Source organism: Labrus bergylta, chromosome 3 (genome assembly GCF_963930695.1).
Source record: "Labrus bergylta chromosome 3, fLabBer1.1, whole genome shotgun sequence".
Classification (NCBI taxonomy): domain Eukaryota; kingdom Metazoa; phylum Chordata; class Actinopteri; order Labriformes; family Labridae; genus Labrus; species Labrus bergylta.
The window spans coordinates 9328605-9352553 of record NC_089197.1 but is presented as its reverse complement, the minus strand read 5'-3'; the positions used below and the strand labels follow the sequence as shown (position 1 = coordinate 9352553).

At 40.1% G+C, this 23949-nt stretch overlaps 3 protein-coding genes across 5 annotated transcripts in view; 2 read left to right on the top strand and 1 right to left on the bottom strand.

Moving 5' to 3' along the window:
• The window catches only part of LOC109988623 (Golgi apparatus protein 1-like), a 29258-nt gene extending 21409 nt beyond the window's left edge, over window positions 1-7849 (bottom strand). For both annotated transcript variants that reach the window (XM_065952627.1, XM_065952629.1), the window contains exon 1: window positions 7517-7849. In XM_065952627.1, the coding sequence (XP_065808699.1) occupies window positions 7517-7849 (333 nt within the window). The remainder of the gene's footprint in view (window positions 1-7516) is intronic.
• On the top strand, window positions 7820-16687 carry LOC109988624 (troponin I, fast skeletal muscle). Of its 2 annotated transcripts, none has more exons than XM_065952633.1 (6): window positions 7820-7949; window positions 11803-11839; window positions 13226-13354; window positions 14318-14407; window positions 15194-15370; window positions 15463-16687. In XM_065952633.1, exons 2-6 carry the CDS (start codon window positions 11810-11812, stop codon window positions 15547-15549), a joined length of 513 nt encoding a protein of 170 aa, XP_065808705.1. In that variant the 5' UTR covers window positions 7820-7949; window positions 11803-11809; the 3' UTR covers window positions 15550-16687. The 2 variants fall into 2 exon arrangements, with proteins under 2 accessions (XP_065808705.1, XP_020495830.1); XM_020640174.3 differs by lacking the exon at window positions 7820-7949 and adding an exon at window positions 10343-11719.
• A 1410-nt stretch (window positions 16688-18097) lies between these two features.
• aph1b (APH1B gamma secretase subunit) lies at window positions 18098-22825 on the top strand. The gene is made up of 6 exons (XM_020640192.3): window positions 18098-18391; window positions 19636-19806; window positions 19952-20025; window positions 20742-20864; window positions 21060-21187; window positions 22183-22825. The coding sequence occupies exons 1-6, from the start codon at window positions 18279-18281 to the stop codon at window positions 22348-22350; spliced, it is 777 nt and encodes a 258-aa protein (XP_020495848.1). The 5' UTR covers window positions 18098-18278; the 3' UTR covers window positions 22351-22825.
• The last annotated feature ends 1124 nt before the right edge of the window (window positions 22826-23949 follow it).

Sequence of the window (23949 nt, the reverse complement as noted above, 5' to 3'; positions counted from 1 at the left end):
ACCAGACTGTACCAACTTCCCTTTAATCTGTGAAGAAAAGACGATCACATGACCGTGTGTGATGTGAAGGGATAAATCTGCAGCATGACACAAGCCTATTTTAGCTCAATGTTTTGGTTCAGCTTCGGGTTCAATCTCAGCGATCTTCACAAACCTCCAGCCGCAACGGACGACTAGAAATCCAGATCCAAGCGTCCAGCAGCACAAAAGACAAGGTTTGAAACAAGCTGGTGAAAATGTTGCAGCTCTAAAAGAGAAAGATATTGAAGATGTTTCCCTCAGGAGATGAAAAGAGAATGAATGTGAACTCAACATTTATCAGGTGGAAGCAAACATGACTTCAGGAGGTAATCAGCGTGTCTGGGAATCAGCGGCTGTTTGCGTACACTTTACTGCCATCATCTGCATACAACACAAGTCGACTCAAGCCTACTCGCTAACTTTAACCAGATAATGAATGAGTATTTAGCCAAGACTGTTTTTTGAACTACAGCCTGGTTTATACTCCTGCACTGAATCTATGCTGTCGTTATGCCGTAGTGGCCTACACCATTGTGAGTTGTGTGTTGTGTGTTGTTGGGTCTGTGTAGCTCTTCAATAATCCTTCTATGCTAGTTGTCCAGTTTCCTGTTCTGCCAAAGTCTCTCCTTGTTTGTTAACAGGAAACCATGGCGACTGTAACCAAGCGTATTATGTTGGAGTTGGAGCTGAATATGGAGGACAAATTAATCATAGTGAAATTATTGCCATAAGAAAATAAAGGATTCTGCAGAATTTCGGAAAATGGCAGTGATACCAGAAATACTGTGAATGCAGGATATGAGATCTGTCTCGTGCTGCTGGTAGGAAATGCTCACTTTGGTTGCAGCTTTCACTTCACAGCAGCAGGAGTTGGTTGGGCTTGATGTGCCGAGACAGCTTGTACACAACCCAAAACCTGTCTGGCATCGTGTGGTACGTGTGGTGGAATTTCTGTAGTTATTTAGATTATAATGTACAGATGTCATTAGGGTTATTCACTGTTCTCTAATGTCAGTCAGACCTGATAGAGTTCAGTTGTTATTAGAACAACAAGTACAGATTAGAGAGTGTCAACTGTTCTTCCTGATATCTGTAAGGATGTTTGGTAGACTTCTTGTCTGCTCCAGTGTTATAGACATCACAGTTTAGTCTAGGTGGGTCAATGTGACCCTGATAATGATAATCTCTTTTAGGATATATGCGATGCCTTTCGAGAAGTTCTGCAGATGTGATTGAGCAAGACACGAGTACAGAAGTGTGATGTTGAATCATGTCTTCTCGAGGATTCATCTGATGTATAAACTTTGATCAACGTAAGCCATCTGAGTCAACTGAGTCTGAGTGTGGAGTCAAGTCTTAGTCATTTCTTCAACAGTACGAGACTGTAATCTATTACCTAGAAGACAGTAGTTAGGGGGAGACGGTTGGGCTTTGGGCTAAAAACCCTAACCTGTGAAAAGAACCTTTATACAACACAAACAATGAACAGAAACACAGACAGGGAATACGATACCCCCTCCTCTCTAGAGTCAATGCTCACGCAGGTTTCCATGTGGTGGACACTGAAGCTTCAGTGTTTATCCAGCTCTGCATCGGTCTGTAAACCTTTCTGCGTTCTAACCTCTCTCCATTTTTTAAAAAGCATCTCCAATATTGATCCTAGTTTGAGTACATTTCTGCTCGTGGAGCTTATTAGAAAGTTACTTTCTAATGACTAAGACTTGACTCCACACAATAAGACTCAGTTGACTCAGATGGCTTACGTTGATGAAAGTTTATACATCAGATGAATACTCGAGGAGGAGACATGATTCAACATCACACTTCTGTACTCGTGTCTAGCTCAATCACTTCTCCAGAACTTCTCAAAAGGCATCACATATATCCTAAAAGACATTATCAGGGTCACATTGACCCACCTAGACTAAACTGTGATGTCTATAACACTGGAGCAGACAACAAGTCTACCAAACATCCTTACAGATATCAGGAAGAACAGTTGACACTCTCTAATCTGTACTTGTTGTTCTAATAACAACTGAACTCTATCAGGTCTGACTGACATTAGAGAACAGTGAATAAACATAATGACATCTGTACATTATAATCTAAATAACTACAGAAATTCCACCACAGATACTACGGCATAGTTTGACCCAGAAGTACTGATAAGGCTTTGGCCAACCCCTCGCTGCTCTCCAGCTCCACATCGTCGTTCATATCCTGCTGAAGACGCTTAAGCACAGCAGAGTGGCATCACAGTTGCTATGTCAGCTTTAGAAAGAGTCTTTGTGTTGTGATTTGAAGTTGAACAAAGTGACAGCAGGCATCAACGTGGATTGAAATGAAACCAGTCAATCAAAAAGGACAGAGCTGCAGACACTCAGCGGCTCTGAAGCTGCTCTACGGTCCACACAGCGTTTTCACACACTGTCGTTCCACAGGCTGAAGATGACGGAGTGACCTCATCTGGAAACATCCTCGGGCGTGTTGTCTCAAAGTGACTTCAAGTGCAGCAGTGAGTTTGTCTCTGCGTCGCTGTTTGTCAGACATCGATCAAGTGTCGGATATCAGAGCTCAGACCGACACAAATAAATACTGAGACGCTGCATTGTTACCACACGCTGTATGTGTGTGTGTGTGTGTGTGTGTGTGTGTGTGTGTGTGTGTGTGTGTGTGTGTGTGTGTGTGTGTGTGTGTGTGTGTGTGTGTGTGTGTGTGTGTGTGTGTGTGTGTGTGTGTGTCTTTCTCCAGAGATGAAGCAGATTTATAAGAGTAATTTACGTCTTCAGGAGGTCACAGCTGTTCTGGAGTAAAAACAATGTAATTATCTCAGTGAAGAGGACATCGCTCAGAGCTGGGGGTAGGAGTGTGTGTGTGTGTGTGTGTGTGTGTGTGTGTGTGTGTGTGTGTGTGTGTGTGTTTGACGTCAGTGTGCCAGAGGGGTGGGGTGTGTATATCTCGGGGGGTGACGTCAATTAGTTGTAAGAATAAAATCCCACACAAAGGCTTTAAAGCATTATATCTCTCTGGTTGTTTCAGAATGTTTTTATTAGTTTGGAACAATCTGCAATGAATTTATTCAGAGGAAACAGTCAAACATCAGAGAGTTTACTAATCTAGTTTATATTATAAGAAGGGTTTATTACTATTTTGTCATTATTTATCTGTTAGAGATTCACATCATAGTTTTCATTTTGAAAACCACATAGATTTAAAATGTGTTTAATTTTCAGGATGATTCCTTTACAGGGCAATTTTCAAATATATATTATTATTTGTTTGTTGACACACACATGAACTCGAAGTATATTTAAATATTTTGTATTTTCAGCTTGAATCTGGCCTGTGAAAATAAAGGGGGGGGGGGTACGCCTTTATTGGAAAGACAGGACAGTGGATAGAGCCAGAAATTGAGGAGACAGAAAAAGAGAGTCAAGTCTGAATGTATCTCGATGGATGACTTTTTGTAAATCAGCTGTTCTTTCCCACTCAGTGTGCATACCTGATAACTATAGGAAGGAAACCTGGACATAGTGTTCATGCACATCAGATGACCTGAGCTACCTGCTGCCCTCAGATTCATTGGAGTCAATTTGAAGGTGGAAAAAGTAAACAGCTTTCTGTTTTGATTTCAGGAGAAACATGTTGCCAAAAGGTTTGGTGAAAGCATAAAAATCAGGAGCTACTTATTAAAACTTTGAGTTCAGGTTTATATTTCTTTATTCATGGCACTTCCTGTCGTTCTCACACAACTATGTTATCGTTATTGTGAATTGCAGTCTACTTAAGACTGCATAAGACAAAGAGGAGCAGCTCGTTCTCACATTGGAGATACTGAATCATTAAACAAGTTGGCAATTTAGCTTCAAAATGACTAACACAATTAAACATTTATCTCAATAGTCAGGCCAACATCACATTCACAAACAAAGATTTAACCAAAGGGGCTTCAACATCTTGTAAGCTAACGATGTGGTTTATCCTCAGGCCCTCCGTCCAGATCAGAACCCAAAAACAAAACCGTTAAAGGGGGAGAGAAAATGGAGGAGCGAGCCTCGGAGGAGCTCCAGAGGAGGTTTTTCTCTTCCATACGAGCAGATGCACAATAGATGAGTCATGACAGGCGTGTAATTTGTTTGCTTGTTCTTGTTTCTACCAGCTGAGGAGAGCTTTTAAACTGCGGCTCATTGTGTCCCCAGCTGAGATCGAGATGATTATTCATCTTTTTCTTTCCTTTTATTCACATGTGATGAAAAAAAAACACTCCGGGCCTGTTACACTCTCATGACAACCACTTTTCATTTCTTTTGCAATTAAACCTAGCTCTACATTGTTCGATCACATTTAGAGCCCTGCATGGTAACTACATCTTAAATCTTTAGCTGGATATCAACGGCAGATATCCAAAGTCTAGTTGGAGAAATATTTGGGAGTTTGTACCTTACAGCTAAAAAAACAGCATGAAGTCCATTACTTATGATTTCGGTGTAAGGGGGGTTTGAGTTGCTCCCATTCTAAGTATTTCCACTTAGAATAACATTATTAATGCACAGTTTAAATGATGTCACAACATCTTCACATAATTCATAGATACGTTTAAAAGCAATACAATCAAATAAAGGATGTGACCGACCAAAAGATGATGCTTCAATGATTCTAACATGATGCACGCTTCTGACCATTAAATGAGCAATATGTCGCATTTTAAATGGGTACTGCAGTCCAAATTAAAGACATTGGAGAGAGCTGTCTACCCCGAGAGAACCCACTCATGCACGGGCAGAACATGCAAACTCCACACAGGCAGGCTCCTGTCCCACGGGGATTCAAAAACCAGGAACCTCCTCGCTGTGAGGCAGCAGCGCTAACCACCACGCAGGCCTGATTTTTTTAGATATACCGTCTAATTTGAAAGACTTCAGTGTACCATAACACTAAGAGACGGCATAACAGGAAGTCCCTCCAGGATTCAGCAGGCGTTTTCAGTCTTTGATGCTGCCCAAAATAAATGATTTTTCAGCAGCTTTTATAAAATTAGCTGCAATGCAAGTTTGGATGTTTAAAGGCTTTTTTTAGTGTGCAACATTTTACACATCCCTTGAGTGAGTGAGTGAGTGAGTGAGTGAGACACTATACAGCCTTTTATTGGCTTTATTATTTATTTTTTTATTTTAGTGAGCTGTTTGTCTTCTGACATCCCGTATTGAGATGCTTAATAAAGTGTGTAAAATAATACGCAAGAAAACATGTTCTTAAAATGTGTTAAAGTTGAATAAAACTAGGGTGCCGTTTAGTTTGTGCACCCCATGTACAGACGATGTTGTCCTCGAAGCGGTTGGCCCGGGTTCACGTCCGACCTGTAGCTTTCCCGCATGTCATTCCCCACTCTCTCCCTCTCTCTCCCTCCCCAGTTCCCCCCCCCCCCCCCCCCCCCGACATGACACATTACAACAGGAGCACAAGAAATAAGCTGCAAGTCAAATCTTCTGAAAAGTTGCAGTGATTGGCCAAAATTGCAAGTGTCAAGAAAAATGTACGGAGATCGGTTTAATTTGTGTGAATTTGCTGAAATGCAAAATTTGAACATCCTGGAGGGACTGAACATTGTGTCAGCGCTTGTGATGACTTGAAGGGAGAATGTGCGACTTTTTGATCCAGTAACCCCTGAGCACCAGCACGAAACTGAAACAAACTTGACTCCTACATACTGGATCCTCCGCTCTCCTCCAGCGACACACCTCCAACCCCTCTTCACTCGAGTTTACACAAAGGAGTTATCCAACTGGAACGTACATTCTTCCTTGAAATATCACAGCAACTTTAAGAGATCACACAGTACTTCTTCAAACAAAGCTAATAACAAGGTTCCACTACAAGAGGGACTTTATGGTGTCAGATATGAAGTTGGAAAAACCCATCCTAAAACTGGGGCACCGATGGTCAAGCGGTTATAGGTCTCATCCCCATGTACGGAGGCTTTAGTCCTCCAAGCGGACAGCACAGCTTCTAATCCAACATGCTGCTTCTTTCCTTTCCTGCATGCCTTTCCCCACTCTCTCTCTCTCTCTGATTACTTACCGTCCTATAAAATAAAAGGCATAAAAGCAAAACATTACATTTAAAAAAAAAAACCAGCTGAAATAAGTTGAATAAATCTGCATTTCTGACACCAGCAAAGTTGTTCTTGATGATTTGCACTTCCTTGAAGACTATCAGACGTAGAAGAGATCTCTGAGTGTCCTTTGAGCCGTTTTTATGTGTTTATTTCGTCTGCAATATTGTGAAACACTTTCCTGTTCTCATAGTACTATAAAACACGATCACTTTTTATGTGCAGTTAACAGAACAAAGTTTCAGATTAACAACATGTAAAAAAAAGAAAAGAAATGTTTTTAAATCACATGGCTCAGAGTAAAGAGCCGAACCAGGTCAGTCTGCTCTGCGAGGAGCTCTCTGGCTCGTCTCCAAAACCACACAACTCAGTTAGCAGCAGATTTGTTTTCTGTTCATCGATCGATACGCTGATTAACTCGGTGTGATTAATGAGAAGTCGGATTTAACAAAAAAAAAAACCTCTTCACAATCTCTTTCAAAATAAAAGTCAGAAATAAATCTGTGCAAGGAGGCGGGAAATCTGGAAATGATGAGAGAGCGAATGTTTTGTGTTTTTTTTTTCAACTTAAAGAAACAAAAGCAGGACAAGTTTGTTTTTTGTTTCACCAGTGAGTCATGTGAAAGCTGGATGACTGCACACACACACACACACACACACACACACACACACACACACACACACACACTGACTTCACACCTCACTCTGGCTGATACTTACTTCACTGAATTTGCAGTGAGCAGCTGTTGTGTGCAGAGGTGGAAAACCTCAGACAACACCAAACCTTTCACTGAGGTGTTCTGTGAGGACGGCATCATCGCCCTCGTGTGCATTTTAGAGTGATTTCCTTTATCGTTTTCAATTTAATTCCCACATATAAAGAAATAGTTGTCAGGTCTTTTAATGCCACGACTACCACCTGACAACATCTCAATTAAAGATCTAAAAGAGCGATTTAAAGCCTTCTTTTACGGTTTACATTCTTTGTCTTCACATCACTGACCTCTGTAAGCATACCAGATGTTTAGCGTGAGTTTTATAATAAGCTGTGACCATCATACAATAAATAACAAGGCTATAAAAAAGAAGATGTGAAAGAGTGACGTTTGCTCTTAAATCAACTCCTGCACAAATCCCTCTTTATTGTGTGTGTGTGATCAGACACTTGTAGTGCGTTTCTGAATGAAATGAGGACGCAAAATGTGGATTTCCGTAGCCCAAACTGATGGAGCTGCAGCCCTCCATCAGCTGTTCACCCTTGCATCAGACTCTCACTGTCAGCCGGGGAGGACCTCACCTCACCGGGACGACACACCCAGCAGACTCCCATCACCTCCAGGGACCGCTGTGAACCCTCAGCCCCGGCCGGTTGTCGCTTACCTCTCTGCGGTCCTGCAGGCACTCCAGCACGGCCAAGTTGTTGGTCCAGGTGTGTTTGGGGCAGAGGCGGGTCAGGTCCTCCCGGCAGGCCTCCTCCTCCGACAGCTTCCAACCGGTCGCCCTTCGAGGCTGAGAGGCCCCAGCGGCAGCAGCGGCAGCAGCAGCGGCGGCAGGTGCATCCTTCAGCGGGGGATCGACGGCTCTGAGGACGGGCGGGTTGGGCGGCTCGGCCGGGCCGCTGGCTGCTTTCAAGCCGAAGACGGAGCTGAAGCTGCAGAGACACACGGACGACAACAGCAGCAACAGCAGCTGAGAGCGACTGTACGCCGCCATCTTCACACTCCTGTCAAGTCTGTGTAATGACACCACATCACTTCCGGTCAACGGGTACATAATAAAAGCCTGCTTGACGAGAACAAACACACAACTTCCGGTAATTTTATTTTTAAAAATATCGTTTTGGCAGGAATGGCCCCTAATGTTTTATGAACATTTATGAACAACACTGCTGAGTTGTTATAAATGTTACAGCACCAAAGGCACTGTAAGTAAAATAAATAAATAAAAAACAAATAAATAAATAAAAATAAAATTAATTTAATAGGCTAGATATTATGAAATGTTGTAAAATGTAGTGATTTTTGCTGGAATCAGTCTGGTTATTTTTTTGTGGATTAGGCTTTTTAATGTTTTGGTCATGTAACATTTCCATTAGTTGTTTCAGACTGTCTCAGTGATGAAAGCCAATAAGCTACTGAGGAAGCATTTTGAATCCCAATGATGTCGGTTGCCATTTTGGAAATGCTATCACCACTTAGGCCTTTAACCTCGAACCAATAGGCCCATAGAAACAGACAAAGAGGCGGATGGGACTCACAGGTCCTTTGGAGGCAGCCTCAAGTGGACCCTGAGAAACTGCAGGTTTTTAAACTCCCACATTGGTTGCCACTTGGCTACAACATGCCCACCTGTGTACTCAACAATGCCCCTTTGTTCATTTTTGGGCAACCCTAAGCTCTCTATGAAACAAAACAGATGTTGTAAAAAAAACACACATACAGTTTTCACCCATACAGATGTTTTCAAGAGAGGCCTAAATCATTTTTTGAACCAGACTGTAAACATTTATTTCTGCTTTTAAAACTGGCATATTAACACAACATCTAATGGGACTGCTTTGGCTTTTGGAGCCAGCCTCAAGTGGCGACTCAAGGAACTGCAGTTTAATGAACATCCAAATAATTTTCAACATCTGAGGTTGCTGCTTGTTTTCATAAACAAATGCGTCCACTAGATTTATGTACGACTTACAGATTTCAGAGTTTGAGTGCTAATGATTTAGAGTTTAAATTTTAAAAACTCAATCTGGGATGTAATTTAATCTCTTCTGTAATTTTAATCTGGCTCAAACATTCTTTGTAATGTAGAGACTTTTAAATGAATAAACTGGGATATTTTTGGACTGACAACACAATGGTTTAACAAGCATCTTTAACGTGCTTTAGGGGGCCACATCAACCTCCACTGCTCAACTACAGCTGGTGTTCCTTTCCTGTCCTGTCGGGGGAGCATGTTTGGAGGGGTAGAGGTTCGCTGACAATGACTGAAAAGCTCAAGTGTGTAGCCAGAGATCAACACAAATCGGAAGTTATTTATTTCCTTTTTCTAACATTGAAATTTTGTTGTTTATCAGTATTATCAATTTTTTTTTTGCTTTTAGATTAATCTGCTGCTAGAATATCCATGTTGATGTGTGTGTGTGTGTGTGTGTGTGTGTGTGTGTGTGTGTGTGTGTGTGTGTCTTCTTTCCTCCCACAGTGTGTGAGCAGCTGATGGCAACCAGTAGGAGCCATAAATTCTCCCAGTTTAGAGATGACAGCTGCTGGGAGGTTTTTTCTGGTTCACCGCTAACACATCTATCCTGCTGTCTCTGTTAGTTATAACTTTTGTGTTAAAGGTTTCTGTTGTTGTTGTTTTTTATCTTTGATTCACCAGCCACCACCAATTATCTTACAGATCTAATAGAACACAACAGATGTAGATTATTGGGAGTAATGTTTTTTTAGATCTGAAAGATAATTAATAGATCTTTTGAGATTGAAACAGGAACACTTCTTTGAACACAATCTGGTTTCTTGAGTTTAAGCTTCAAAAAGTTTGTTTTGGAAACCTAATTTTCTTGCTGTGTGTAGAAAAAGTTGCACTGTGGTGTGAAAAATAACCAAGAAAGTAAAACAAGACTTTCACTTTGTTTCACTTTCACTGAAATCCATCTCTTCATTGTATCTTATGGTCACTGTTGAGGAAATTACTAAGACTTGACTCCACACAATAAGACTCAGTTGACTCAGATGGCTTACGTTGATCAAAGTTTATACATCAGATGAATACTCGAGGAGGAGACATGATTCAACATCACATTGTTCAATCACATCTGCAGAACTTCTCGAAAGGCATCACATATATCCTAAAAGACATTATCATTATCAGGGTCACATTGACCCACCTAGACTAAACTGTGATGTCTATAACACTGGAGCAGACAACAAGTCTACCAAACATCCTTACAGATATCAGGAAGAACAGTTGACACTCTCTAATCTGTACTTGTTGTTCTAATAACAACTGAACTCTATCAGGTCTGACTGACATTAGAGAAACATAATGACATCTGTACATTATAATCTAAATAACTACAGAAATTCCACCACAGTCATCGCTTCATATATCCTCCCCCCCCCCCCCCCCCCCTATATACTTCATATAACATCTTTATCTCATAGATAATTGTTTTTTAAAGCGTTGATCAGAGTATGTTAATTTGTACCTCGCTGTGATTGGATCTCTGTTAAGTTCTCATTACAGTCTGTGAAACAGAAGTAATGAAGCATCCACACAGATGAGAGGAGACGTCAACTGTGAAAGACTTCAGCTGAGCTGATTCAGCGGAAACCAAGGACAGCAGATCATTATCCCTCTGACTGAGCGTTAACTAAGCATTCATTGACTTCATATAAAAGATCTGGTGTCGCCTGGTTTTATCTTCAGATGGATCTTTGTAAATGTCAGTTTTGGTCTTGGACTTTTTTTTTGCCTTTCTTAGATGGGACAGCTAAAGAGAGGCAGGGATTGTTGGGAGGGGATGACATGCAGCAAAAGGCGGGTGGGATTCGAACCCTCGGCCGCTGTGATGAGGACTGTAGCCTCTGTACATGGGTTGTGCGTCATGATCACTAGGCTATCCAACGGCCTCAGTCTTGGTTTCTCTTGACTCGAGTTCACTTACATCATCACTACATCACTTACATCTTTCACTTGCAGAAATCTCAGAACACCGTATGATAGCCTACTGTATGACGATTTCGACTTTCATACTTTAAGTCCGAGTCCCAGTTTGTATTCAGCGTCAAGCCTCCACCTGAAATACTGTCAAATTTGAATATGTATTGTTTTTCATGCATGAAAACAAGTCTTTGATTCTCTAACTTAGCTTTGTACCAAATGTTACTCCAACAGAAGGAAGTAAAGCATTTGTTGGGGACTATTTTCAGTGGCAGATTGATACACATTTGATGCTTTGGGAAATATTTAAGGCGACAGGATGTTGCAGTAGCAATATTCTATATGAATTTATTGATCTTTGCACATTGTATCTTGTTTCCCTTTATCTTGATTTACTGATAGCACATTTCTATCTGGTTTACCATGTTTGTAAGGATTGATGGTATATATTCCTATTTTTATCTTTCTTTTATCTGCCTTGTTCTCACTAATGGGTTATTTTTATCTTGTTTTGTTACCCATGGTTACCCATTTTAGTACTGAGCACTGTTGTCCCTGTATCATCTTTTTCTTTTCCCCCATGCTGTTGATTGTGTGTGGAAAAGGAGACAGGCTCCCTCGCTGCAAACTTCCTGTGGGTACAACATGTGTGACTGTGTTGCTGAGTCACAATCATCTACCTCAGCGATGAACCAGAAAAAACCTCCCAGCAGCTGTCAGCTCTAAACTGGGAGAATTTATGGGTCCCTACTGGTTGCCATCAGCTGCTCACACACTGTGGGAGGAAAGAAGACACACACACACACACACACACACACACACACAAACACTGAACCAACACCTATAAAGGGACCCCTACACTGTGGTGTTTCCCAAATCCCGTTCTACAGGCAGGACTCAGCTACTGGTCAGAATGGCAGAGTGAGTCCTCACCTCAACTGAAAGATCTGAATCTACAAACTTTAAGATGCATGAATAACTTTCCATTTTCTCTTTCTCTGAAGGAAAAAGATGTCGTCGGGCAGGAGGAACCAGCTCAAGGTAGAGTAAGATGCTGCTGATGAGGCCCAAAATGTTTTACATTTAATTCAAATTATTTTAAGCTTTAATTGAAGCTTGTTTACACTCATCCTGGACAGAAATATGATAGCCTAAGGAAGATTGAGTTCTACAACAGATGCTTCAAATCACATTTAATGAAATTTAACATCACATGGGACATTGCGGGCCCCAGCCTATCATCAGCACCTCTGTTAGTACCTGAGGGGGGGCCAGCAAAGAGGAGGGTCTCTTTGTCCCCCCCGATCTGCCTCCACAACATTCATATTGAAGGCAAAGCTTCACAGGTACGTAAATATCGCACCTTAAAACAGCAGTCTTAGTAAGGGGCTGACAGTGGAGGTCTGCTGCCAGACTGTCTTGTGCTTCATTTTGCATCCAGTGGAGTCGCCCCCTGCTGGTCAAGAATGCAGGTTTAAAGCATTTCACATTGGCTTCACTTTTTTTCAAAACAGACACTTCATCCATGTTGTATATGCAGTCTATATGGATAAGACCCTTTTGACTTTCTCTACAAATCTTTGGTCATGCCCCTTATCTCCAGATTGGTGGTCTGGTATCCAAACCTTAAACCTTGTTTATCTATAAAGTTGGTCTTAAGTTTACAGGTGATTTTTCCTAAAGATATCCTTGTGACCAACACACTCAGTTATGTAAAAATCGATCTCTGTGTTTTGTTTTATTGAAATGTCCCGACCTTTCCTCCATAAATATGAGAAATCGACTGCTCCTCCACAGAGATGACTCCATGAGTTTCCCTCTACTTTCACCTTCAGGTTAAAATGTCAACACTGCAAATATTACAGTATCAGAACTGAGTCATCCTCCTCCTCTCTCCTCCTGAGGTTTTCAGCACTTCTCTGTTTCATATAAAACTGATTTTTTTTTTATATCTAGTCTGGACATTTGGAGATATCAGCCTGGGCAGGTTTCAATAGTCCCTTAATCATGATCGTATTTGCACATTTGCAGCAGTATGCAGCTTATTTCAGACTTACTTGTGGCAAGACAGACTGCTGTGACATGTCATGAGCACCTTTTTACTGATGATTTTAGTACTAATAGATAAATGTTAGTCACCCATTATATACAAGAGAAATGTCAGAGTTTCTGAAGTCTTTTAAGTTCAGTTAAATATAATTTATTTGATGCTTTCTTGAGATTCATAAAGATCCATATCTGCATGTTTTCCTGCCAGAAAAATGTAGAAGATTGTATTAAAATCAATGCACAAAACAAACAAACTTAACAGAGCTTTTAAAATACATCATTTCTAAAAAAAACAAAAAAACAATTGAAATTAGACTAGTTTCAGTTCATCAGTCAGAAAATGGTGCATCCCTCTCATCCCCCCCCTCTTCCTCTCAGAGCTTGCTGCTGCTGATCGGGGAGTCGATGCTGGAGAAGGAGGCGCGAGAGGCTGAGAAGGAGAAGATGACGTTCATCCAGGAAACCTGCCCTGTTCTCTCCATCCCGGGCTGCATGCAGGAGATGCTGGTAAACCTCAAACACCCGTGTGGGTTTCATGACAGCTTATATATGCCAGTGTGTCATTATTAACAGGCATAAAGTCAAAATCACAACATTGAAAGTCATTACTATTAGATCATATATCACAATTAGAAGATAAAAGACAAAATCATTTGATATAGTCCTAGTTATAAGATCAAAAGCCATTACTATGAGGTACAAAAGCCCAAATAGTGAGAGAAAAAGTCAAATGTATGACTCTTAAATCTCAAGATCGAGAGTTAAACGTCAAACGTATAATGTGTCCTGATGCTATGAGATGAAGACTAAAATAAAGAAATGTAAATTATACAAGTAAATAGCACTATCTACAGATTGAACTAATGAGATATAAAAATAAAAAAAGAGACAGAAAGACATGATTATGAGATCAAAAGACAGTACATCATGCCTATTTCATATCTTTGACTATTTATCTCATAATTTGTTGTTAATCGATTATACTTTGATTTACTGTCATGAATTCCTTTTTTGAATCCCATTTGGCAATATTTTTTATACTCAAGGCTAAGTTTTTATGTATTTCTTTCTCATGCGTGAATTAGCGACCAGTTGCTAAACAAAGCAGAGAATATTGTCTGATGTTGGTGGAGACCAATTCAGAGCCGATATTCAGAGATTATTTTAGCTTTTTAATGTGATAAAATGTCAGTGTTAACAGCGCCCCCATGTGGCTAACTATAATTACAGAAAATAGTCAATTAATACAGCTTAAATTTAAAACTCTTTATATTTACAGATCACCTGAGTCCTTTGTGAGAATACTGTGATTTTCAGGCATTATTTAGAGCAGGATGTACGACAGATTATATTACCTTTGTGATATGAAAATGTTGAGAGTTCAGATCTTCTGATTATGGTTACAGTTTGTACCAGTGTTATGAATCCTCAATCTTCAACTCTGTCTTTTCCTATCGATCAAAACTTCAGGAGCTGTGCAGGAAAATTCACAAGCAGCTCGATCTGGTGGACGAGGAGCGATACGACATGGAGTTAAAAGTGACAAAGTCCAACAAAGAGGTGTGTGTTTTAAAGGTCACATCTTCTCCTCCTCTTCAAGAAGTTTAAATAAGTCTCAGAGCTCCTCAAAACATGTCTGTGAAGTTTCTTGTTCTAAATCCACTCTGATCCTGTATTTGATCATGTCTATAAACCCCTCTATTTCAGCCCTGCTCAGAACAGGCTGTTTCTGTGTCTGTAGCTTTAAATATGTAAATGAGCTGTGTCTGACCACGCCCCCTCTCTGGAAGGGCTTGGGTGTCTCGGGCTTTCTTGCTCCATGTTCTATTGTTTACGGTGAGAAGGCAGAACAAACACCTAGCTGTGGGAGTGTCACCCACCTGGGGGAGGTGTTACTGCCCTTTGTGATGTCATGAAGGGAACATCTCCAAACGGCCTGTTTGAGCACACATTTTCTGAAAAGTGGAGCAGGCTAAAGACGGAGACAATGGACTTTTCTCATCATTGAGGGGTTTGTAGACGAACTAGGAACACACATTAGAGTTATAACAAGATGATGAAGTGTTTATAGCACAATATGTTTCCTAGAAAAGGATGACACCAGTGGCATGTTATTTCTACACAAACCAGGTGTTGTTTAATGGTAGTCAGAAGCTTTCTCTGTTTTAAAGCAGAGTGGAGCAAAGCTGTCCATCTTTATTGTGCATTTTTCACAGAAATAAAGTACAGTTCAAACATTTCGGCTGCTATGTTTGGAAACATCCTAAGCCATAAAGCATTAAAGCAGAGAATAGATTTGTAGATAAACTGTCGAATGGATCTAAGTATTTTTTTTTTCCTGTCCAGATCAACGACCTGAAGTTGAAGGTTCAGGATCTGAATGGGAAGTTTAAGAAGCCGGCCTTGAAGAAGGTGAAGATGTCGGCCGACGCCATGCTGGCTGCTCTGCTGGGCTCCAAACACAAAGTGTCCATGGACCTGAGAGCCAACCTGAAGCAGGTCAAGAAGGAGGTCAAAGACGAGGTGGGTGCTTTAGGTTTTGAGACTACTTCTACAAAACAAGCATTCCTTATTAATGATGTGATTGCTTTATCCTGATTTTGTTTCTGTGACAGGAGTTGAAAACAGGCGACTGGAGGAAGAACATCGAAGACAAAGCCGGGATGGACGGCAGGAAGAAGATGTTTGAGACAGACGCTTAAAAAACATTTGTGTGTGACTCTGCTGTTGATCAGCATCGTTTGTTTCTGTGTGTGATGTGAGTCCAGTTTGTTGGAAGTTTGTATAAATGATAAAAAGATGAAATCATGTGTTCTGTGTGTTTTATGGCTGTAAGTTGATTACTCTTGAAGTTCATGTCAACGTCAAGTCACACAGGAACAAAAATGAATAAATACAAAAATTTCAATATAAAGAAAGTAAAACAGCCAATTAAATAGATAGTAGACGGATATATGATAAGTGTTATTAGAGCCAGTGGCGATTCTAGAGTCTGTTAGGGCCTTAGGCAAAAATAAATTGGGGGGCCCTCCAACCAGAGTTCATCACAATTATGTCTATTAGCCAACTCTAACTCCTCTTTTCTCCTCTTTTTATTTCTCTCTCCTATAGACTGATAATTCCTCTTCATTTTTCTTTGGTGACGTTCATTGACAACCTTTTTTTTTCACAGCAATAATGAACGCGACGCTCAGCAGGGCAACGAGAGTGAGTGCTGGGTCTTTGTACATTTTTAGCCACTGCTTTGGTTTAAGTTTGTCAGCGCTCAGGGGCCCCCTACTGGGCGGGGCCCCATACAGTTGCCTGGCTTGCCTGATGACAAGCAGCGCCTCTGCTTAGAGCTAACATTAACAGCAGGCTATAGTGATATACTGTATGTTTCTTATGTCTTAGGTAAACGCAGAACTAACAATAGTCGATAAAAAAGGGGAACAGATTTACTCTTTGTTTCCAGAGTTGAGGACAGACACACTGCTGTGGTCTAATGTTTTCATGCTTGTCAAATACTGTTTTGTTGGTCGGCCTCTGGGCCTCCAGGCTTTTTACGTGTCAGCTGGTTTTGTGAATAACTTAATAACAAATGTGTTTGGGAATCAGCATCTCTCAAGCAGGGCCTCATAATATTAAAAGCCTGGAGAAGAGTCTTGCATTATGCAATATTTATCTTAGAAAGGATGTCCTTGTCTGAATTCAACATGACTTTAGGACTTTGTACTGCTGTTTTATATCCTTATACTTCTGCATTTTACTTCTGTTTTTATTGTTTTTGTACAGGAACACAGCGTCAAATTTGTAAATGTACTAGGAAATAAAACCAGATTAAGACATAAATCATTTCAATAAAATTACAAAAGCTTAAAAATGTATTACTCAGAGAGAGGAAGAAACAAGAGAGGGTTAACTGGGGCCTAGCAGCCTATTTTCATTTTCGTCATACTAAATGCATAGGCAGACAATAACAGTTTAAGATGCAGTGGAAGCAGAAGTGTGTTTTACAGATGATGTGTGGAAAGTTTGGCTTCAATGTATGGGTTAACTTGAATTTACAAGCCTCCAAGAAATCATTGTAGAGTTTAAGATTGCTAAAAGACAGGTTGAATAGGATTTGTTCATAGTAAGCCTGGATTTTAATTTGCCAAAATCTTCTTTCATAAGATAACATTTTATCAAAAAGCTAACTGAGAAGTTTTTAAATTGAAAATGCTTGTATTCCCTCGGATATTGAAGCCCTAAGAGGACATGAATCCAATATTTTTTATTTTACTCCGTTTGCCGCTGATCAGTAACTAATGTCATTTTCTGGAGATAACAGAATTTAACTAAATTTTTCAATTCAATTCAAAAGAGGTTTATACATATGGGAAAATCTTAATAATTGGAATTACCAACATTTGTGTCCCAAGATAACAAAAATAATTAAATTGACAACCAAACTATTTGTTATCTCAGGAGGAAGCAGCAAAATAAATTGTATGGTATGGATGTATGTCTGCTTAGGGCTTCTGTATTTTTTGCATCATAAAAAACAACAGCTTTTGATACCCCTAAATATTTAGGCTATCTGTTGGCTAGTGTATTTATTTATTTATCAATTCAATTCAATTCAATTCAAAAAACTTTATTTGTCCCCGGGGGGCAATTCAAAGGCACACAGTAAATTAACAACAGTGCAAGTATGAAACATTTTAACCTAAATTTAAAGTGTCAATTAAAATACAACTTAAAGCTTAAACTTAACTTAAAATACAAAATATAAAGAGTAGATATAAGTGGACAGTGATCGGACTAACAGATGTAAACAGATGTAACCAGAACTATGTGCAGTAAAAGAGAAATTAATATATATATACAGAACTATGTGCAAGTAGGCTAAATACTAAATGATAAGTTATAAGGTGCATGGTGAATAATGTAACAACAGAACTAATATAAACAATATAACTGTAAAGGTAAAAATGAGATAAATAAAGTGACCGTAGTGCAAAGATGGATAAGAAACAACAGGAATAAAGTAACCAGATCTGTATGAATACTGATACAAAAAGGATAGAATAAAGTTATAATGTATTTATTTCGCATATATTACAAAGGCAAATTACCACCAACGTGCACTCTTGAAAATGTTAATTAAATAGAAATAGAGACGGGTTTATAATATGTTTGTATTATTATTATTTCCGTTTTCAATAAAGTTTTTTTGGGGGATTTTTTTTTTCTCCCTTGGGTCACGTGAGCGCATGTGACGTCATGAGCAGACCGTGTGACACAGTGGAGGAAGTAGAGGGAGCTCTCCCATCAGAGACAACAGAGGGCTGGGATTTGATAAACTAAAAGAAGAAAGAAGAAACACGTCGGTAAATCGGTCTTACGGAACAAGACAAAGCGCTTTAGGTCGCGCTGCTGGCCGCTAGCTTCTCCACGAAGAGCCAAAATGACGGCGGCGGTGTTTTTCGGCTGCACCTTCATCGCGTTCGGGCCGGCCATCGCTCTGTTCCTGTTTACCATCGCCCGGGATCCGCTCAGGGTCATTTTCCTCATAGCAGGGTAAGAGTCCATTTATATTAAGTAAACAGAGTGATAGGAAACGTGTCGTGTCTACTCATGTGTCGTGTTTATTCGATAAAACACAGTATTTACTAGTGCTAGCCTGTTAGCTCACGCACCGCTTCAATGAGTTAGCCTTAGCTAAAGGCGTTGCTATGATACAAGACATTAAAACTAAGATACAATATTAGTTAAAAAAAACAAAACTTTATGGATACACGTTTGGACACATTAGCGACAAAAATAAAACTCCTAGGCACCAAACTTTTTTTGTTATTAATAATGTTATTAGTAATATTAATAATTAAAATTGTTAATTCGTAGTAATAATAATTAATAATACAAAATGGCTTCAGTGCAGCCCCGTTCATGGCTGAAATGTTGCCAATGTATTTGTGCAATATGACAGTGTGCATGAGTGGAGTTGCAATTTTTGTTGGACTCAGTCCTCTCTCAAGCATCTGTCTCGTAAAATAATTATAAAAATTAATTATTTTTTACACTTTTTAATAAGTAACCTGTACACCAGGGGTTCCCAAACTTTTTTAGTTTGTGGCCCCCAAAATAAGGGTGCCAGAGACTGGTGACCCCCAATCTCTCTGGAGGTGGCTAAGGCATATAACGTAGCACACAGCCAGGCACACGCACTATAGAATATAATATAATAGAATCACCTTATTGATCCCAAACTGGGAAATTGTGGCGTTACAGCAGCAGGTTATCCAAACACACAATATGAGTAATAAACACAATGTTAGCAAATCTAAGCACAATATAATATTAAATACAAAGTAAATAAGCACTAAAAATATCAAAACTAAGAATGTGAATATATACAACCAGGATTTAACTAAGCATTACTAGTCTTAAATAGGAAGATTAAATGTAAATGTGCTAAAACAGAGTAGTAAATGGACAGTATTGACATAAGTTAAAGTGCATGAGTGTCGACATATAATAAGCAGAAACTATACAATATAACAGCGAGTAGACAGACAAATGAAGTGAACATGAGTGCAGGGATAATTTGTAAATTTAACATGTGCAGAGCAGATTACAGACTAATAGGCCGATCCAAACACTGGCTAAACAATATAAAAGAAGCAGAATCAGTAATCTCCATGTAAATAATTTAGAACTAAGTAGACATACAACACTTAAAAAAACAAACAAATTATGTATTTTAACATCCTTTTTTTCTTCTTATAAAGCTCTTTTGTGTTTTTGTCTGTTTTTCCTCACAGGGCGTTTTTCTGGCTGGTGTCTCTGCTGCTCTCCTCTCTCGTGTGGTTCATCTCAGTTCAGATCAGTAACAAGGAGAGTGCGGCGCAGCAGAAAGGTCTCCTTATCTTCGGCGTGGTGCTGTCCGTCCTGCTGCAGGAAACCTTCCGCTTCGGTTACTACAAACTACTCAAGTAAGTCACACCAGCAAAGGGAGCTCATTTCATCTTTTACTAACTCACAAACATATTTCCTGTTTGTGTTCTGATGTTTCAGGAAGCAGTGAAGCCAAAGACTCAAAATCTAACGTTTGTGTGTTTATGTTCTTTTTTGCTGCAGGAAAGCAAATGAAGGTCTTCTCACTCTCAGTCAGGAGGAAACAATGCCGATCTCCATAAGGCAGCTGGCCTACGGTAACCTCTGTCTGCACTTTACTTGAGCGATTACACCAGCTTACAGATTTCAAAGACACAATAATTATATTCAGCCCATTTCAAATTTTCAAGGACACTCAGTTTCTCTCCTTAAGTTAAATTCCTCAGCTTGTGAGAGCAGTCATACAGAATCCAGTTCAAATCAATCCAAAATAAAATGTATGATAGCGAGAACCTTAAATTCTTTCTCAAGCTAAAAGCTAAGACAGGCAGCAGCTGATTGCTTTGATTTGATAACTCCAGATTGGAGGGAAATGGAGCATTTGGAAATTCTCCAGGAAGCATCAAGGCATCAAAATACCCAAGGACTCTTCAAGATGAGAATACCTTAAAGAACAAAAATGCAAAGAGTTCAGTCATGGACTTCTCAGAATCCATTTTGTAAGATCAAAAACTCTTTTGGTTCAGTATGTCTTGAAAAATGTGATAAAATGACATGGCTCAGTTCAAAAATACCTTCTTCAATTATAATTTGTTGTATTAACTTACATAACCTATAAGCTTGGGTCTGTCGGACATCAGAGGTGGACAAACTCTTGTAGAAACAACAGCTTCTGTTACTAAATATTTTCAGTGTAACTTCAGTACCCATATATCAGATTTTTTTAAACGGCTTCTCTGTGGTACTAGTCAATATTCTGGTGTAAGATGTCGCTGTTGAATAAAACCCCTCCTCTGTGGTCGTTCTGTCTCAGTGTCCGGCCTCGGCTTCGGCTTCATGAGTGGAGCGTTCTCGGTTGTGAACATCTTGGCTGACTCTGTGGGACCGGGGACGATCGGGATTCATGGAGACTCACAGCACTACTTCCTGTCCTCAGGTACCAATTTAAACTGACAAAAGTCAGTCCAACAGCTGTTAGCTGCCATGTTTCCTTTGCTTTTTGGATGTATGTCACTTCTTCCTCCCTAGAGGTAGATTTAAATATATAACAAACATGTAGCCTCTAAAATGTCTCGATCGTTTTAACTCCCCCTAATTATAAAAATCACGATATTTACCTTCTCCTTTCCAGCCTTCATGACCCTGGCCATCATCCTGCTCCACATGTTCTGGGGGGTCGTCTTCTTCGACGCCTGTGAGAAGCAGCGCTGGTGGGCAGTGGCCGCTGTCGTCATCAGCCACCTCATCGTTTCCTGTCTGGTGAGTTGATGAAGACTGTTGTTAAGCCTTTTTAAATACAGAGAAATGGCAACACATCAAATAAAAAGTAGCTAAACGGCTAGCATACAGCTACTTTCTTTTAATTATTTCCTTTATAACAGAACGCTAGGGTTGGACTTGTGGATGATTATTTACATGTACAGCAGCCAGCAGCACATGAAGACCGATTTGGGATTTTAGAGATTGAGGGCGTGGTCACACTGGCCATCCGTACCGTGCCCAAGCACGCTTCAACCCTAAAGTCCAGTTCGTTTGGCCAGTGTGACAGCTCCGTGCCGTGCTCAGGCACGGTACACTTCCTTGGCTTTGGCACACTTCATGCACGAGCACGCGGGTACACAACGCTGACAGCCTTCATTATGGAGAAATCCAGAGTTTCATGGTGGTATCTGACTAACATGACACGATATAAGCCACAAAGTAGCAGTCATGTTCTCTGTGTTCTCCGATGGGTTACCCTATTTTAAAAATTTTTTTAATTTATGGCTGTGTCTGATAAAAATGGCTTAAATTAAGCTGCAAAGTCAGTAAAGTAGCTGTCATGCGCAGCTCTCTCTCTCTCTCTACGCCTGTTTGTCAGCTGAGCACGCTTCACAATAACATGCATGTGTTGTATAACAACGTTATGTACAAGAGGTAATCTTGCTTAAGCACGGTTATTCCTGGCCTGTGTGACCGCGCCCTGAAAATAACACTGACTACTGATTAGGCTGCCATTGTGGGGATTTATTTATTTATTGGAATGAAACTAGACATGTTCTACCTTGACTGTACACAGATTTATTTTCACAAGCAATACCAATATGTCTCTGATTGGTCCATGTTGTTCAACAAAATCTAATTTGACAGATGTTAGAGTGCTGCATGACAAAAAATTAAACAACTCAGAATTTTATTGAAACTTTGAGATCGGTTTAAACTCTTTGAATGTTCATCCTTTGTGCTGATATCTGTTACTCTCCTTTGACACACAGACTTTCCAGAACCCCCAGTATGTCACCAGTCTGGTTCCCACCTACGTCATCTTGTTCCTCATGGGCATCTGGGCGTTTTACTCGGCAGGTGGTTCCCTCAGAAACCTCAAACTCTGCCTCACCTGCAAAGACAAGGACTTCCTGCTGGCCAACCACCGGCCCAGATAACGCAGCACGCCAGGCCGTGTGCAGGACTCTTTATCCAAAGATCATTGAGTTCACACACTGAAACACACACAAACACACACACACACTGATCACAGCAAAAAGGGAGTGTTCACCCTCTGTTAATCCTTTAAGACTTAAGTCATCATCTTAAGTATGAAACCCCCAAATGAAAGAGCAGTGGGAGTGTAATGACAGAAAGGTACTAATATGGGAGATCGTTTTGATTCATGTCCAATTCAGAAGATCAGTTTGTAATGCTGAGTTTAATTCACATGCTGAGGTTGTAAATATATCTCTATCTGGCAGACAGCGCCCCCTTTTTGTTGCCTGACGCTCCGGGTGAACCCACAGAGGAACAAAACCTTCACATCCTGTACATAATTCTTCTGACGTTTTCAGCTTTTCTTTGTCGATTGTGTGAAATCTTGTAAGAGGTTGGATTTTATTTCATTCATAAACAAAAACTCTTTGTGTACATATTTCTGCATTTTTTAATGTCCTCATGTGGTTAGTGCAAAGTGTCAGACATTCTCCAGATGTGGACTCTTTGTCTTCAGTCTGCATATAAAAAACGTTGCCTTTGATTGACAGGAGCTGAGAGGAGAACATGACCGGTGTTTATTTGTTTTATTCAACGCTCACATTTTTGATAGTGCGCAAACGTGATGAGTCAATTTAATTTGAAGGAGGATGAATTTTATTGTCTCTAATTTCGATGACTGATTAATCTTCTGAGGAATCTCTAAATCATGAAAGTCAGCAGTTTCTAGTCTTGTAGTACTCGAAATCGGTCTTGGTCTCTTGATCACTTTCTGAAGGTCTCGGTCTCAGACTGGGCGGACTCCAGATTTTAAACAACACCGCCACTGATCAGCTATTTTTCCGCGTCATTACTTTGATACTAAAGAAATCCCCCCTTTCTAAAAGAACAATTAACTTTAATTCATTCATAATTAGATTTGTATCCCCCGGTTACGTCCCGGTCTTAAGGGCTGGATGAGTGACACGGAGGCAAACAAGATGATGATTTTTCGGTGATATTTATGGTATTGTCTCGGCCTGGCCCTGTCTTGGTCTTGACCCGGTCTTGATAACTAAATGTCTTGGTCTTGTCTCTGTCTCGGGTTTGTCTTGGTTTCAGTGGGTGTTGTTTTGACCACAACACTAGCTGTTTCTGCCTTTTCTGTTTCATTTAGGATAGAAAATGAGGAGTATTTTTCTCAGATTATTTGAGGACATAATTTTGGACTCTGTGAAAGATCATTATTCACATGTATAGACATTTTTAACGACTAACAGTAGAATAAGGAGGACACTCAAACAGTGAAGAGTCTTCAGGTGTGTGAGCACAGAAAGAGACCAGAAAGTAAGAACACTCAATTATGTCCTTTCATGTCTTGATCTGAGAGGAACAGCTGCGTGCAGACCGGCAGCGGACACGTTTCCAGAAAGATCCTTCGGCAGCGTTGGTGATGACATTGAGCGATTTTATAGACCAATCAAACGACCACCGTAGTTAAACATTGTCCCTAAAAGATTGTTGTCGCCCAAATTTGAATGAAGAGATTTGCTCATATGACCAAAGACAATGAAACTGAA